The 18,781-nt window shown below is 32.2% G+C and overlaps 1 protein-coding gene across 1 annotated transcript; it reads left to right on the forward strand.

The window, feature by feature from the left end:
* The first annotated feature begins 889 nt into the window (after positions 1 to 889).
* Positions 890 to 7,689, forward strand: LOC114264528 (serine/threonine-protein kinase Aurora-3). Its single transcript, XM_082914279.1, has 7 exons — positions 890 to 920; positions 2,458 to 2,633; positions 2,752 to 2,994; positions 3,868 to 3,963; positions 4,677 to 4,891; positions 5,611 to 5,683; positions 5,789 to 7,689. The coding sequence occupies exons 1-7, from the start codon at positions 890 to 892 to the stop codon at positions 5,897 to 5,899; spliced, it is 945 nt and encodes a 314-aa protein (XP_082770405.1). The 3' UTR covers positions 5,900 to 7,689.
* Positions 7,690 to 18,781: the final 11,092 nt, after the last annotated feature.

Raw genomic sequence — 18,781 nt, forward strand, 5'->3', positions numbered from 1 at the left:
TACAAACCAATAGTTCCATACCAATTCTAAAAGGAAAACTAAGAAGATTCAATAGTTGTATGGGATTGTATTTTAAGGTGTCTTTATCTATTCTAATATGACTTTTGATCCATTTAAACACAAAATGCCATGTTCTAAGGTTTTGTGTTTTGGGGGGTTTGTTCGTGGGAGTAGTACGTGTTGACAAAAACATGTTCGTATTTGTCTATACGGCTGCAAATGAACCGAACTGTTCATGAACAAGCTTGGCTTGGCTCGACTTGTTTAGTAAACGAGCTGAGCTCAAGCTCGGCTCATCAAATTCGTCTCATTTATCTTTATTTAAATTATATAATAAATATATTATTTATAAATTAAATAATATATAAATATTAAATAATATATAAATATGTATAAATAATAGTATAAATACATTATTTATATATTAAATAATATAAATAATATTTTTTATTTAAATAATATGTTGCATGCCTAACAACCTAACCCTATAATAATTTTCAGAATTCATCATAGGTTGGCGAGGGAGAGTGAATGAGGGTGGACAGGGGTTTGCATAATGGAGGAAGGAGGTGTAGGTATTAGAGTAAATTTATTTAGGTATTGGAGGGTAATTAGGTAATGTACATTATCTATTAATTCTATTAAGAGACAAACCTTGACAGGGGTATTTGAAATTTGTCAAATCATGAGAAAATTTGTACTCCTGATAAACCTTAGGGCTATATTTGTAATTTAATCCAAAAAAAAATGTTATATACACGGTTGAATTGTGTTGGGTCATACTTTTTAATGTAGAATATGAGCAATCTCTTTAGAAAAAGGCAATTGTTGCAGGTTTTGTCCGTCCTGTAGATTACTTGTGGCATGAATTGGAAAAGGACTCTCAATAATGCAGAATATGTTACGAGAATTACAAGAAGGTAAATTGTGTTTATTTTACGAGCTTGTAGATATTTGTTCATGTGATATAATAGCCGTTTCTTGCTTTTTATACTTGAGAAAATGGACTAATTATTTAAATTATCGATTGTGTTTTTACTAAACAAGTTGTGTGTTACATAATATGAGGTTGTTCAGAGTTATAACATTTGTTTTCCTTTTCTTCAATCATGCAGTGCCTTAGAGAGAAAGGAACGATGTGTGAATTAGATGTGTAAAGAAGTAGAAAGGAAATGTTGATTGATGTGATCCAAACAAGTGCACTTATATAGTTTAATCCAAACAAGGCTTTAAATAGCCTACTGGGATTGTTTGGGATGATCTAAATAAGTGCACTTTTTGTCTTTTTACGAAAAGATGTGCAGAAAAGTAGAGATGTGATGTGATGGAAAAAAGATAAAAAGATAAAAAGATGGATTATATAGGGGATGCCAAACCACCCCTAAATGTTGTGATCTTGGTGTCATTAAGGTCTTGTTTGGCATGTGTTTATAAAAGTCAAAAAATTACTAAAAAATCAACAAGTCTACAACCTATATAAAAAAATTCAAAAATTCTATTTTTTCTCTACTCTTTGCACATCTTTTCATAAAAAATTAAAATGTCATTCCAAACATAGCATGTTCCCAAACGAGAAAATTACTCAAATAGCATGTTCCCAAACGAGATCTAAGATCTGGTTTGGGAAGAGAGTTGGGCTAAAATAGCCCACTAAAAGACAAAATAGACTAAAATAATCAATAAGACAAAATGTCACATTCAATCCATAATTATTTCACTTTTTCTCTTGCAATCATCAAATCAACTATAAAAAAAAAAACCAACAAACTTTCCAAATACAACCTTTTTAGCCGAGCTAAAATAACTAAAAAACTAATTAAACAATTAAATTAGTCCACTTCCCAAACAAGGCATAACTCTTATTTCAATTTTTAAAGGAAGAGAATTTGGGCTCCATTAAGGCCAAGTTTGGGAAGACTAAATAAGTGCACTTTTTGTCTTTTTGAACTAAAAAATTGAGGTTGAAAATATGAATGTTTGGGTTAACTTTTTGACTTTTTATTGAAAAATGTGTAATAAAAAATTGTAAAAATTGATTTGTAGGGAAAAATTTGAATTGGGAGTTGTGCAGCCGTAATTGTTGACTTTTGGTGAATAGTGTTAACTTTTTAACTTTTTGAGTAACTTTTTGACTTTTTGGCTTTTTTGGAACATCCCAAACTTGGCCTAAATGTAGACCCAGTTATAAGGCCCACATTTTTTCACACCCAAAACTTTTCCCTCCGTTTGGAATTCAAAATCCTCTGAAATTTTTCCATTCCCAATTAAGGCCAAGTTTAGCATCTACTAAATAATATAAAAAGTCAAAAAATCACTATCTTATTTTAATCACATCATCTTATTTAAATCACATCACTTCTCTAACACGTCACATCAAACTCAATTCAAACCCAATCCAACCTAATCCAAACCCAATGTATATAAATCAATAAATCAAAAAATACATTTTTTTTTAAGGACATCCAAACCAACCCTCCTTCTCTTTCAATCCCTCCCTAACCAAAAATGCCTTCCAACCTCGAAGACAAAATCAAAACCCTCAGAACAAACAATGGTCCTTGCAAGACTTCGAGATTGGAAAACCCCTCGGCAAAGGCAAATTCGGCCGCGTCTACCTCGCTCGCGAACTCAAGGTACATATCTACATCTCTCTATCTCTCTAGAGAGAGAGCCTGATTTGTAGAGAGAGAGTGTCTGATTTTGTGATTTGTTGATTTGAATTTGGGATTGTGATGTATATTGTGGTTGCAGAGCAAGTACATTGTGGCATTGAAGGTGATATTCAAGGAGCAGATAGAGAAGTACAGGTTGCATCACGAGCTGAGGAGAGAGATGGAGATCCAGACCAGTCTTCGCCATCCCAATGCCCTCAGGCTTTACAGTTGGTTCCATGATGATGAACGAATCTACATGATTTTGGAGTACGCTCACCGCGGTGAGCTCTATCGCGAGCTCCGAAAAACTGGTCATCGTACCGAGAAACAGGCCACCACTGTAATCCTCTCTCTCTCTCTCTCGCTATATATATACATATGATGTTGGTTCTCAAAGTATGCAGTGATTTTCATACTGGACTCTTATGTTTTAATTGTGTGAATTTGATCCATTACAGCATCTTCAATACCTTGTTTCTCTTATTTTATTTATTTTTATTAAATTTGTGTGAAAATTCGTTAAAAGCTTGATATGATATAGAACACTCCAATCCTTAATCTTATTGAAAAATTTTAAATTTGCCTCTTTAAGTCTATTTTAACCATTTCTGATGAAAGAAAACCATTTCCAATCTTTACTCCTTTTAAAATTTCATCAAATTTGAGTAAAAATGTAACTATTGGGAAATTGGTGAATGATTTGGTCCATTCTTGATTTGTAAATAGTTTCTGTCCCTTGATTTGATAGAGATTTAATGAAATGGTTGGAGCGCACTTTTAGCCATTTTTTCATCAAATTTGGATTTGATGAAGGATTTGAGATACTTGGAAATTTAGACAAAAATGCTTCTGTTATAAAATTTGGATGAAAATGGTGTTAACGACTATTTAAATACAAATTAGACATATTGGGGACTAAATTGACATAATTGAAAATTGGACCAAAATAACGCCTTGCATGTTTTAGTCACCAACAATGTATTCATATGTATATGTGAAATTTGGTATTTTCTCCCCTTTTCTCTTAAATTGTGATATTGCTTAATTTGGGTTTTGGGTTATTTTGTTTGGGATGCTTTTAGTTGCTGTTCTATTCAATTTTCAAATTAGAGTAGATTTTTTTTTTTTTGTCTTTCAATTTCTCTTCTTTTTTATATTTAGGTTTCCGGGTGCAGAAATTTTAAACTTTTATTTCTTTGTTGGGAAATTTTAGTACATTGCGAGCCTTGCACAAGCCTTTGCGTACTGTCACGAGAAGGATGTGATTCACAGGGATATCAAGCCAGAGAATTTGTTGCTTGATCATGAGGTATTCTGCAAAATCTTTTATAATCCCATTGTAATTTCATAAACTGGAATTGTATGTTTTTAGTTTGTTGAACTAACGTGATTCAATTCCAAAATGAAATATTCCCTAATAATACTACATTCGCAGAAAAAATTTACAAAAAAATTAATGTGTGGCTTCACGTAGGATGACTATATTCCCAATTGCGTTTTCATTTGTTTGGCCTTTCTGAAGATAATTCAGGTTTTTCTTAGAATCTTCAGCCAAGTTTTTCTAGACGTACCAATATGGTCTACTCTTTTCCACTTTTTGCATATTCATGGACAGAGTGGAACTGTAAATTTATTTTTACCTGATTTTGTGTGGAATTCAATATGGTCATATACTGAATCCAAAGTAGCCCTAACTTTTGCTTCAAATGGATTTTTAACCTTGATTGGATGTGCTTTTTGAGTGGTTTGTTTATCTAATTTCTTTTAACAACTCTCAATCAGAAGTTGTCACATAGGTAAGAAAGAACTGTTTTAGGCATCATTTCTACAATCCACTTTTCATTAAATTAGCATACGAGGCTAAAATTTTTCTCTCATCCTAGTGTGTTGAGCAATTTGGCTGAAGTGATTGAAACCTTAAATTGTCATATCTGCAGTTACACAAAGTCATGTTGATTTTAGTTCAGAACAAAGAATAAAGTTAATGTTCTATATTGATCAACTATTGCATTACAATGGCAGGGTCGTCTGAAGATTGCAGGCTTTGGGTGGTCTGTACAATCCAAAAGCAAGAGACACACCATGTGTGGAACTCTGGATTATCTAGCCCCAGAAATGGTGGAGAACAAGGCGCACGACTATGTAGTTGATAATTGGACATTAGGTATCCTGTGTTATGAGTTTCTGTATGGTGTCCCTCCATTTGAGGCTGAGAGCCAAACTGATACATTCAGAAGGTAAGTAGCAAATTTTTTATTTTTATTTTTTTCCTTTGTGTGGTGTGTTTTGATCACATTGTCAGGCAGATGATGAAGTAACTTTTGTTAGAATTCCTACAATCAAATTACAAAAACCCAACACTAATGATAAGAATCCAAATGAATAAACAATGAACAACAGAATAATGACACATAATCTTGAGCATATGAATTTGATAACAAAATATTATGTAAAAATGGAATACAGAAAATTTGGTTTATGAGTGATTGAGATGTGTGTAGTCACTCTAATTCTAAAGTTGTTTCTTCCCACGTGAATGCACAAGCAGAGATGGAGTGCAACAGCTCCAACATTAACCTAATTTGCTTAGAGCCTTTTTCGTCTAGTGTTCACATCCAACAAGAGGGATATGAGCGAGTTACGAACCAAATTGCTGGTAATATACAAAAATAAAGTGATCATAAGGTTCTTTGTATTTTTGCTATATATATGCTGCATAAAACTCTACATCTCTCTTTTGTAAAATCTCAACAAGAGCATGCACATGTAAACTATCTGCGTGTGCCCAACTTTTGTAGGAACACGTGTGCATACAGGATGAGAAGTAACTTATGAAAAAAATGTCAAAATTAAAATGAGAACTGTTATGTATTAATTTGTATAAATGAATAGTAATTATATACAATATTTAATGCGAGGATTAAATAATAATTATTTTATTTTTATTTGAATACAGGATTGTGAAGGTGGACCTGAGCTTCCCTTCCACCCCTCAAGTTTTTGCAGAAGCTAAAAATCTCATTAGCCGGGTAACTTTGTTTATCAGCATCTTGTAATTGTAATGTGAGTCTGAAACAATGGTTGCAGTGAAAGATTCAATTACTTTTCTAAAGTGTTTCCTGAAAAGTGTGCAGCTTCTTGTGAAGGATTCATCCAAAAGGCTCTCTCTTCAGAAGATAATTAAACTCCCCTGGATAATTAAGAATGCTGATCCAATGGATAAGTGCTCTAAATTGGATCTTTAGATCTGGTCTCAAGTCCATGACTCCAAGGAATCAGTACAGTTGAATTCTAAAGTATATTGTCGAAACAATGTGGTAGAACAGACACTACAGGTAATTTTGCAGCCTCCAACTCTAATCATGTTTTGTACTTCGCACAATGGCCAATATAGATTAACAGGTTGTGTTGAGTGTTACCCATTTAGTTTTTTGTATTATAGTCTTGTGTCATTTTGAGTTAGTGTTGTGCTAATGTGTAATGGGTAAATTTCACTTTATACTCTCACACTTTAGCTCGAAGCCTACTTTAACCCTTGAACCTTTTCGTACTAATTTTTCTTTTCTTACAATCAGTAGGATAAGAATAGGAAAATAAAAAATTGCGTTCACAATTATAAGACTCAAATTTCCATGTGCTGTTAAAAACACTCGCAAAATTTCTCTTTCACAACTACCTCCCTCTTGATACATTTAGGAATCATGCTTCACTAATTTAGTTAGCGTATTTTTATGCTGATTTCCAAGATTAAATCTACTAAAAAAAAATCAAGAAATAAAAATAAAAAATCACTGTTTAGGCTATGCTTGGTAGGTCCTAAATAAATCAAATGAAACTTGTGATCCCATGGCCACTTCTAACTTCCTTGTATATAGCCACTGCTTTTTGCATAACTTTAGGTTTGTTTAGCTTCTCTGCTCTCTTAGATCCTGGTGGATGAGTTGCAGATAGTCCTCCTTCCTCACCACCACCGAGCCACCCATAAACTTTCGGGGCGACCCCATGGGTCATACCCAGCCAACGCCATTAACATCATCCCTATGTAGTCTACTTCGAATTCATTCCTACAACAACCAATAAAAATATAATAATTTAACCAAAAATTACTAAGTCAAAATCTCTAAAAAATTTGGCATGTATTCAAACTACAATTCTGTACAAAAATTCTGTAAGTATATCTTTTTTCTCACAATATTTGGTATCCCAAAGCATTCAACAATGGGAAACAAAACTAAACACATAGCTTAGGGAATCTCACAATCGAGAACGAAACCTCTAGGAGAGAAAAAAAAATTAATTATCTTATCAATTTCAAGCTAAATGCCCATCAATGTGGCTTAAATTTTTTAAAATATCATTGCCGCATCATTTTGATCAATAATAATGTATAAAATTCTATAAGCATATCATTTTTCGTGCAACTAGTATTCATGTGCTCAATAGATTGTGAATTGCTAAATGACATGCCAACATAAACATGGCTAGAAAAGTAACAACTGTGATCAAATCATCCATATAATATAACTATAATGAGTAGTATTCAGAGAACATTTTTCAAATAGGTTAAGTGCATTAAATTCAAGCCCTAGAAGATTATGTATAGATGAATGAGTGATTCTATGGAACAGTGATACACACACTACAACAAACATTTCAACAATGGCAAACAAAATTAAACACATAATTTAGGGGATCATAGAATTGAGAACAATACCATTAGGAGAAGAAAGAAAACAATATTTCGTAGAATTCGTGAGCGAGTTTAGGATCTAGAGGTAAACAAATGAGTTGCAGTGCCAAAATCCAAACAAGCGTCATTAGTGCTTGCTGAGCCATGCTATGTCCAACCTGATAAAAACACAAAAACAAAAAGTGGTTCAAAACAAAGTTTTTAAAGGCAAATGCGTACCTCGAGGCGTTTCACCTCTCATGAGGTGAGGAGTAAGCTTCAGGGCGTTGAGCCATAAGCATTTCAAATTTTAATATTTAGTGAATAAATTAAATATTTTAAAATAATAAAAAAATAAAAACAAAATTGAACATAAAGGTGTACATACTTTTCACCAAGGTTTTGAAACCCGGACCGGACCGGCCGGTTGAACCGGTGACCGGATGGGGTTCCGGTCCGGTTAGTCCTCTTAAACCGGTCAAGTGCAAATACTGGGGTATTTATTGAAAACCGGTGAAACCCCCGGTTAAACCGATGAACCGGTTGACCCGGTCACGGGTTGATCGAACCGGGACGGTTTGCTTGTATATATATAAAAAAAAAAAATAATTTCAGATCTTATTTTATTTTTGTTTGTTGATCTTCATTCAGAGAGAGCAGCGGCTAGGGCTTCACTTCTTCACACAGGTATCTCTTCCTCTTTCAACCGATCTGTCTCTCTATTTTTTTCCGCCATTAACGAATCAAATTGATGGATCTTTGATCTCTATTTTTTTCTTCACTTCTTCACACAGGTATCTCAAATTGAAGGAAAATTTTCAGATCTACTTCTATTTTTTTCCGCCACCCGATCTCAGCCTCCAGCCTCCCCAGGTATTATTTTGATGGATCTTTGATCTCTTTCTTTGTTTTTTAGAAATTTTGGGTCTACACTTGACAGAACCAAAATCAACACTTGAATCTCCGAAGGCTTTGTTTTTTTTTTTAGAGAGGAGAAGAAGAAGGCTTTGTTTTTACAAATCAACTTTTGATAAAAAAAAATAATAATAATGAAACACTTGGGTCTACACTTGAAGGCTCTGTTTTTTTTTTTTAGAGAGGAGAAGAAGAAGGCTCTGTTTAGGTTTAGAAATCAACTTTTGATAAAAAAAAAATAATAATAATAAAACACTTGAAGAATGCTCTGTTTAGGAATTATGCACACTGTTGATGAATTATATATATATATATAATTGTCTCTTAAGATGATTTAGATCAATATTATTTGTTTTTTGATTGTAGCTAGCTTGTATTGGTACGGAAGGATATTTAAGAATTTTTTTTAAAAAAAATCAAAAATTTAATATTTAAATTATTAATTTATATTTAAAAAAAATTATTTATGACATAATTATGACGTCACGGTTCGATCCGGCTCAACCCACCGGTTGAACCGGTGCTCCGTCCACCCGATCATTTTTTTCGGTTCGTTCACCGGTCTGGTTTTTAAAACCTTGCTTTTCACCTTAAGGCCTTGAACATTTTACTACATAGAAGGAAGTTTTCCTTCATTGAAAGTGAAATTGATATTCTTAACTTTAGTGATTGAGCTTCTCACTTGATCATTAATTATGTTTTTTCTTGATTGATTATTTACTTAATTTTCCTTGTAGAATATAGTTGCAAAAAGGGATTCTTTTTATTTTGTTATGTTTAAACAATCTAATAGATTAAGTTTAACAAAAGTCCAAAGCAACCTTTGCATGTGTGTACTCCTCACATGCTTATGCGCAAAAAGTGTACAAAGTGCACCTAAGGCGCATGTCTCAAATTGTGATGCACAAGACTTTGGGGAGTAATGCCTAAAAATCAAAGTTTTGATGTGTTTTACCTTAGCTTCGAGGCAAGCCGCAGGAAAGCCTTTTAAAACTCTGGTTCAAAATGTATCACCAAATTTGGTCTATGTAGGCAGAATAAGACTAGAAGCTTAGGCTATTTGATTCTATTTTCATTTTTTTTTCATTGTTTTTTTAATTTTGTTTTCCACTTTTCATTTTTCTTGCTTTCATAAACAAATCAATGAAAGGATTGAAAACATCCATTGTTTTCATGTTGTTTTCATTTTTTGTGCTAAAACAGATTTTGAAAACTTTAGGTGTTTTTTTTTAATAAAAAAGTTGGTTGTTTCTCAAGAACTAATTTTGTTGTTGGAAACAATTTACCAAACAGGTGTATGTATGTCTTAGAAAGTGAAAACATATTTTGAAAATTTGAAAACAAAAGTTGATTGTTTTCAGCAAATTTTCCTGTATAACTGTTTCTACAACAATTCGCCAAATATTTTTATGTATACTTTGAATCTAATTATACAATATTTTTTTGGATAATTTTTTATACATGAATTCTGTGTACATATTCGTACTCTTTTAAAATCTCTTTTAGTTGATTTTAAATTTAAAATAAAATGTTAACATGACTCTTTCACAGTCATCCTTAATTATATAACAACAATGGTATGAATCCAAAAAATTTACCCAGATAAAATAATGTGTGGTTGTAATTTGTTTAAGTATAGGTTTTACTATACACTAATTGAATCTAGACCATGCATCACTTTTTGATATTAAATTCTTAACAAATTTTCATGATTCTTAGATTTTCTGATCATATAATTGAGAAGATTTAGGCTCTGTTTGGTTTAGATTTCAAAACATAGTTCCACCACTGATTTGAATGTGGTATTTGGTTGCAGCTTTCAAATCATAATTCTATACTCATTTCTCAAAACTCATTTCAAACTATAATCATTACTTTTTAAAATTCATAACCAAAGACACAATTCAAAACTTTTTTCAAAACTCAAAAATAACTTAATTTTTATTTTAAATATTTTATTTTATTTTATAGGAATATTTTTAATATTTTAATTTTCATAAAAATATTTTAATATTTTTGATATTTTAATTGTAAATATTTTGATTTTCGGAATATTTTTAATATTTTATTTTTTGGAATATTTTTAATATTTTAATTTTCTAAATAATTTTTAATGTTTATACAGGCCTAAAAAATGAATTGACAGAAAAATTAATTGACATAGAAGTTATTTGAAAAAAAATTATTCAAAAAAAATTACTTAAAAACAATTAATTGAAAAAAAAATCATTTTTTTTATTTGAGTATTTTAAAAATAGTTTGGTTATGACTGTTGATAAAAAATACGGATATCGAGTTATGAGTTGTGTGTTTGATTATCAATTATAGGTTGAATTAAGTTTTGAAAACTATTTTGAAAATTCATCACCAAATAAATTTTCTTATTTCACATGTCACATCAAACTTTCAAAACTCAATTCCACATACAATTTAAAACTCAATTCAACACTCTATTCAAAAATCATAACCAAACAAATTTTTTACACTCAAATCATAGTTCCATAATTCACAAACTCAAAATACAACTCATACTCTCAAATCATATTTACAAAACTTTACCAAACGCAACCCTAGATTTCATTGAAATTTATCTCACGAGCCAGAATAACTGCTAGCTCTGCATCAGATTGGAGACAATCAAGCAACCCTCCATACACCACAATCCTACCCTTAGGGATGTAATAAGCATTCTTAGTATAAGATGAATCCACCACCATCACTTCCCAATCCAATCCATCCAAGTGCTTTGTAGGAAATCTTCTTCCCAATTTTCCTGCCCTTTTCACACCACTTTCATTACCCAATTTCTCCACTCTTACCCTTTTCCCTCAACTAGATCCAACAGAGTTGTGCTATTGTTGTCTTGATCCATCCACAACCATAATCACCTCTGGGTTCTTTTCATGTACACGTTGACACTGCAATTCTCTTCAAGTCTCAACCCGTCATGCATCGCTTGAACTATCTCTCCTAATATAGATTGCACGCGAATGCTTTTCGCACTCGTGGGAGGTAATATGGACTTTTTGTAATCCTCCTTCATTTTCTTGAACATAAAACTCTATTATCTTATTCTCCAGCATGTTACATGACAAAACAAAATGGTACTGCCTCGAATATGGAATTCTATCCAACCTACCAAAGATGATCGCAATTAAGACACAAGAACTGATGAGAACGATTCTAGGGTTTCAGACCCATTGTTGCCATGGAAGCTTGGAGAGCTCAACAAGGTACCGGTCAGCGGGAAACAAGGCTTCTTCTTAAGCCAAGTAGAAGTCTTGAATTTGTGTGTTTGGTTGATGAGAAAAACATGACAGATGAGAACACGCAAACCCTACTTACGTGTTTGATTAGATTGAAAGGACTTTTGTATGTTCTTGGGCTCTGCAACTTGAATCCACCATTGATAATCTTTTGAAGAAAAGCTTGATCATGAGATACAATCTTGTTGGAGCAGAGTGTTTGGGAATTGAGAAAAATAGGAAGCTTTGATCTCAAGTAAGAGAAACCCATGATGTGATGTTTAATTGCTGCACAAACTAATAATGCAGTTGGTTAAGCTTCATCATTGGTGTTGTGTTTGGCAAGTTGGTTTGTGGCTAAAATAGCCACAAAAGACAAAATAGGCTATTTTAGCCACAACAAACAAAACATCACATCCAACCCATAATCATTACACTATTCTCTCACAAAAAAAGTTAAAAAAGCCAAAAAGTCCTTCCCAAACCAAGCTTTTTAGCCCAGGCTAAAATAGCCCAAAAAGCCAAAAAGCCAACCTACTTCCCAAACGGAGGCTGAAGGGTTTATTTATTTATTTATTTATTTTTTTCTTGATAATTTCGGAACTAGTGTGAAACTCAAGAAACTGAATGTTGATAAAGATATATATCGGCAATGATATGGTAATTGGAGAGTGATTAGTTTTGGGTATCTTGGCAAAGAAGACACCATATATGGGAAGGCTATGTTTGGAATCCATTTTTTTTAAAGAAATTTATGGACACAAAATCAATCACAGAACCAAATATAAGTATAATAATTGAAGTAAAATTGTATATTTTTAGAATAATGTTATATGCACCAATTAGTATAGATACAATTTTTTTACTTTAATTATTACACCTATCTGTGTCCATAAACTTATTGTCCAAAAAAAAAAAAAAAAATGGGCTCCAAACAGAGCCTTTTGGTATATGGTGTTTTTTGTTAAGAAACCCAAAACTAATCATTCACCAATTAACATTGCCGATAAATCATATCTCTTTATCAACATTCAGCTTCTTCACACTAGTTTCGAAATTATCAAGAAAAAAAAAAAAAAAAAATTCAAATGAACCCTTCATTAATGAAGCTTTAACCAACTACATTATTAGATTGTGCAACAATTAAAAATCACATCACGGGTTTCTCTTACATGAGATCAATGCTTTCAATTTTTCTCAGCTCCCAAACACTCTATTCCAACAAGATTGTATCTCATGATCAAGCTTTTCTTCGAAAGATCATCAATGGTGGTGGATTCAAGTTGCAAGGCCCAAGAACACAAAAAAATCCTCTCAATCTACTCAAATACGTAACTAGGGTTTGTGTTTTCTTTGTCATGTTTTTCTCATCAGCCAAACACAAATTCAGGACTTTTACTTGTCTCAAGAAGCCTTGTTACTGGCACTGAATGGTACCTTGTTGATCTCTCCAAGCTTCCATGGCAACAATGGCTCCAAAACCCTAGACTCATTCTCGTTGGTTTATGTGTTTGGATAGCAATTAGCTTTGATAGGTTGGAGAAAATTCCATATTCAAGGAGGTACATTTTGTTTTGTCATGTAACATGTTGGAGAGAAAGATACGAGAGTTCATGTTCAAGATCATAGAGGAGAATTACAAAAAGTCCATATTACCCCCCTTAAGCACGAAAAGCATTCATGTGCAATCTAATATTATATTAGGAGAGATAGTTCAAGCAATGCATAATGGGTTGACACTTAAAAAGAATTGTATTGTTAATATGTATGTGAGTGAGAATTTGGAGGTGATTATGGCTGTGGATGGGTCAGGACAGCGACAACACAACTCTAAGGTGAGAATGGAGAAATTGGGTAATGAAATGATGTCAAAAGGGTAGGAAAATTGGGAAGAAGATTTGCTACAAAGCACTTGGATGGATTGAATTGGGAAGTGATGGTGGTGGATTCATCTTATACTAAGAATGCTCATTATATCTGTAAGGGTAGGATTGTGTTTATAGGGTTGCTTGATTGTCTCCAATCTAGTGCAGAGTTAGTAACTATTCTTGCTTATGAGGCAAATTTCAATATAGTAATACCACAGTATAGAAGTTTTATTTCAAATTTTTACCCAGAAACATCAATTTATGGTTTAAATTTATTCTACACTTATACCTCACACTATACTAATTCAATCTCCATCACAAATTTATTATTATGAGTAAAAATCCTCTCAATTTTATGATTTACTCAGATTTCATGATACATTTTGAATCCTCTCATATAATTGAGATTCAAAAGTCTCTCAAAAAAGAGGTTCAAATGAGGTTTGATTTACTCAGATTTGATGATACATTTTGAACCTCTTTTTTCTTTTTCTTTTTTTTTTTTTGGGGGGGGGGGAGCAAGTTGGACATGGCATAGCTCAACATACACCGGAACACGTAATGAAGCTTGTTTGGATTGTGGCACTACTGTTGCTCATTCTTTTACCTCTAGATCCTAAATTCACTCTAAAATTATACGAAATATAGTCTTCTTTCATCTCCTGGAGATATTGTTCTCGATTCTATGATCCCCTAAGCTACGTGTTTAATTTTGTTCACCATTGCTGAAATGCTTGGTGTGTTGTATGTATCACTTATCACTGTTCCATAGAATCACTATCCATACATAATCTTCTAGGGCTTGACTTCAATTCACTTGACGTGTTTGAAAAATGTTCTCTGAATATTTCTCATAGTTATATGGATGATTCATCACAGTTGTTTTTTCTAGCCATGTTTATATGGGGCACGTAATGTAGCTGTTACAAGGAAAATGATATGCTCAAGGAATTTTTGTACTGAATTGTTGATCAGAATGTTGCCACAATGATATTTTTGAAAATTTAAGCCACATTGATGGGCTTTTAGCTTGAAATTGATAAGATAATCAATTCGTTTCTCTCCCTAGGTTTTGTACTCATCAATTGTGAGATTCCCTAAGTTGTGTTTAATTTTGTTTCCCATTGTTGAATGCTTTGGGATACCAAATGTTGAAAGAAAAAAGATATATGCTCACAGAATTTTTAGAATTGTTGATTAGAATGATACAACAATGACATTTTAGAAAATTAAGTCACATTAATGGGCGTTTAGCTTGAAATTGATAAGATTAAGGCTCATCATATCATTTTGTGTTGATTTTCTATTAATCCAACTAATCAATTCTCTTCTCTCCCGGAAGTTGTACCCAGTGTAGAAGGCTCCCATTTACGACAGTTTGAGAAAGCGAACAATATTTGTCCACTGAAATTCATAAATATATGTTAAGTTTGAATAAGTGCCATTTTTTTTTAAATAGAAATTTTGACTTAGTAATTTTTATTTAAATTATTATATTTTTGTTGGGTGTAGGATAGAATTTGAAGCAGACTACATAGGGTTAATGTTGATGGCATCAGCCGAGTACGACCCACGGGACGCCCAAAAGTTTATGAGGTGCGGCTTGGAGATTAGGAAAGAGGACTATCTGCAACTCATCCATCAGGTTTTAAGAGAGCATAGAAGCTGAACAAACCTTAAGTTATGCAAAAAGCAGTGGCTATATACAAGGAAGTTAGAAGTGGCCATGGGGTCACAAGTTTCATTTAATTGACTAACAATCACCAAAACAGTCTAAACAGTGCTTTTTTCTAGTGGATTTAATTTTGGAAATCAGCATAAAAATACACTCACTAAATTAGCGAAGCATGATTTCTAATTGTGTCAAGAGAGGGAGGTGGTTGTGAAAGAGAAGTTTTGCAAGTGTTTTAACAACACATGGAAATTTGAGTCTCATAATTGTGGACACAATTTTATTTTCCTATTCTTATCCTATTGATTGGCCTTTTAAAACTTTTTTTTAGGTCTAGACAAATAGACTTTTGCTGTGTGGTTTATTTAGCCAAAAAAAATATCTTTCCTAGCTATGCCAAATGGAATTTCTGTAGAGAAATTTTTCAAGGGCAATAAGATTATAGACATAAAACAAATTACACATAATAATTATAAAATATAAGTAAAAATGTTGTGAAGTCTTTAAGTTTTGAAACTCTTAACACAAATTTTCAAAATACATAAATATGTATGTTATTCAATAATTGGTTATTACATTTTAAATGTAATCGATAATTAATTATTTAGTTCATATGGTAATAATTATCAAATCACTTTAATTTGGAAAGTAAATTAAAATTTTGAATTGCTATTAATTTCAAAACACATTTATTTTTGTTGATTTATTATCAATATGGTAATGTTTATATACACGTGGACATATATTACACTATTGGATTTTTGAATTCTTCATATTAAAAATATTTAGTTTAAAATTTTTTTAGAAATAAACTCTTGTTTTTAAAAATATTATGCATAAACGTAGACAATGTTTTTAATTTTTTGAGTTTATAAAAATATAAAAACACGTGTCATCTAATCATTGGTTTTTCCTATTATATTTATGATCTTTTTTTGTTAGCAATTAAACATCTGGTTGAGTAATGTTAGGGATTATGAAAAAATAATCATGAAATGCTTCATGAAAATTCTTCACTCTTAGATTATCCATACAATAAAACGTCACTGATCAAATGATGAAGAATTTTTATGAAATATTTCATGATATTTTTTTCATGATTCTTAACGTTTCTTTTTACAATTTAATTTATAAACTCATGTTGTAAATTTTATAAATTGAAGATATTTATAAAAAATCATCTTTCGAATGAAGCAAAGATCATAGCATGAATTGAGACTAATGCATACGTTTATTAACATTAAATTAAACTATAATTCATTCTTAAATTTTAAGAAGTTTCAAAATTACCATGAACCAGTCAAATTAAACTTATTGATAAAAATTTAAAATAATATCTTTTAATTAGTCTAGTTTCGACCTGAATCAACACATGAGCTACATACATTCAAAAAATTGATTTATTTATGAAAATTACAAAGAAATTTGAAATAATATACTATAAAATCAAAATTAAGATATTAAGATTCTGAAAAATATTACAATTGCTAGCCATGAGCTCACACCACTCATAATAAATATTAAACTAAAATTTTTAACAAAATATATATATATATATATATATTTTTTAATTCTTAAATGTTACACTGAAAATATGAATTGTACTAAATTAATCATAATTAAATGATTATGTTACTCAAAACCAAGCTTGCTAAGTATGATGACATTATATGAAAGTAATGGAATGGTAATATTTGAAATTTAATTTCTTTCTTATGACGAGTGTTATCTCAGGTAGGTAATTTAAGAAATGAGTGAATTGGGTTATTAAAAATAATTTTATAATATTATATATAATAATCAAAATATTTGAATTTTAACAAAGAAAATATAGAGCAATAATAATCAATATAAAAATAAAAGAGATAGGGAAAAGAATGAAACATAGCTATTTATAGTGGTTCGGTACGTTGGGCTACGTCTACTTCCCAAGCATCCTACTTGAAAATTTCTCCATTATTCTTCAAATAGTAATACACAACTAGTTTCACGGTTGTTAGTGAACCTTTACAACAAGTGACCAATCTCGATTACTCCAACTAATTTAGAATCTGATGCTTAGTCACACATAACTCGAATGATTTTATCCCAAAAAATTACTCACAAACTCTTTTTTACCAGAATAATAAGAGTAAGGGATAGAAAACCCTTTTACAATTTTTTTCAGACTCCCAACAAATTTTTTTACAAAAAATATAACTCAATAAAGTACAATACAATATTTGAGAATATTTTAATATCACAAAATTTTTTCTTCTTTTTTTTTTTTTTTTGATCAGCAAAAGGATACTTCATTGATGTAAAGACTAGTACAAGGTACAAAAGTATTACACCAATAAAGAAAAGAGGAGTGCAGGAGCATCACGATGGGCTAAATGGTCCCAACGAGGTTGGCAACAAAAAACCCAACCTATCATTTGCTAGCACCCCAAAGTTGGTGAGGAACCAACGAGAGAGACACACCAAAAACCGAACCAATGCAGCAATGCTGCTAAACATCAACTGCTAGACACACCCAGGCAGAGAACCAACCAGGAGCAAACAGATCAGAAGGAAAATCTGTTTAGCAAGCAGACCAGTAGCCAGCAGTAGCCAGCAGATTGCAGTATCTAACAAACCAGTAGCAACAGCACAGCAGAAGAAGGAAAATCTGCGAAATTAGCGAACAACCTAGAAGTTTAACCAATCTGAGCAACCATTCCACACACAGATTGCAGGAGACCCACAGCATTGTAAGGCAGCTTAACTCCTATTTTTTGGGCACTACAGCATCCCAGGTAGCCTACAACCTTGCAGCAAACAGAACCAACATGCCCAGCAGTCCCAGGCAGATCAGATCCGGCATGCCCAGCAGACCAAATAGAACAAGCCACCTCCTCTGCACTAGCCAAAATCCTATGACAGAGCAACACTGTTAAGCAGAACAAGCCAAAAGGAGACCAATGCAGCCCTATATCAGCAAGACAAAATACACACCCCACTCCAGCCCACTTCAACCCACTCCAAGTAGCACAAACATTCACACTGCCAGATCAACTTCAGCCTCACAAATCAGATCCAAACTCCACCAGAGCTCCATCAAGCCACCAGTGCAGCCTCCTACTATCTGCAGAATGAGGATTATTTAATTTCTTGGGTCATTACAGGACTGCATCAAAACAGACACTGAGGCAAAACAGACCTTCAGCTGGGCATACTTCAGGCTAGAACCAGCCACCTCTACTGATCTGAACCATACTGACCTTACCCTACTACTGCTCTGAATCTTACTGCCACCTGATCTGGTAGAGGTTGGACACTAAATCATGGACTGAATACTCCACCTTCAATTTTTTCCAACCAAAATACTTCTATATATACCCAAAATGTATTCATTGGGAGAGGGACGCTCCTCTTCTAACTTGCATTATGTACGCGGTGCGAAGCATGGGCACAATTCTTTTGTCAGAAATGGTCGGCGAAGATTTGAATTTGTAGGCCAAAGGTCACTTTCGATGAATAGTGTTCTACTGATTTTTTTTTCAAACTTAACGAATTTCAAATGTTACACAGTAATTTGAATATATAGTAACTTTTCAATTAAAAAATAAATGATACATAGTAAAATCTATTTAAATAATATTTATAACAAATAAATCATACAACATATATTTAACAGATAATATTTTGTGTCAAAGAATATAAAATATATATATTAAAAAATCACAATTTATCCCATAATATTTTAAATATTATCAAAATCAAATCATATGATTAAC

This window comes from Camellia sinensis, chromosome 1 (genome assembly GCF_055761805.1).
Source record: "Camellia sinensis isolate YWXY chromosome 1, ASM5576180v1, whole genome shotgun sequence".
Classification (NCBI taxonomy): domain Eukaryota; kingdom Viridiplantae; phylum Streptophyta; class Magnoliopsida; order Ericales; family Theaceae; genus Camellia; species Camellia sinensis.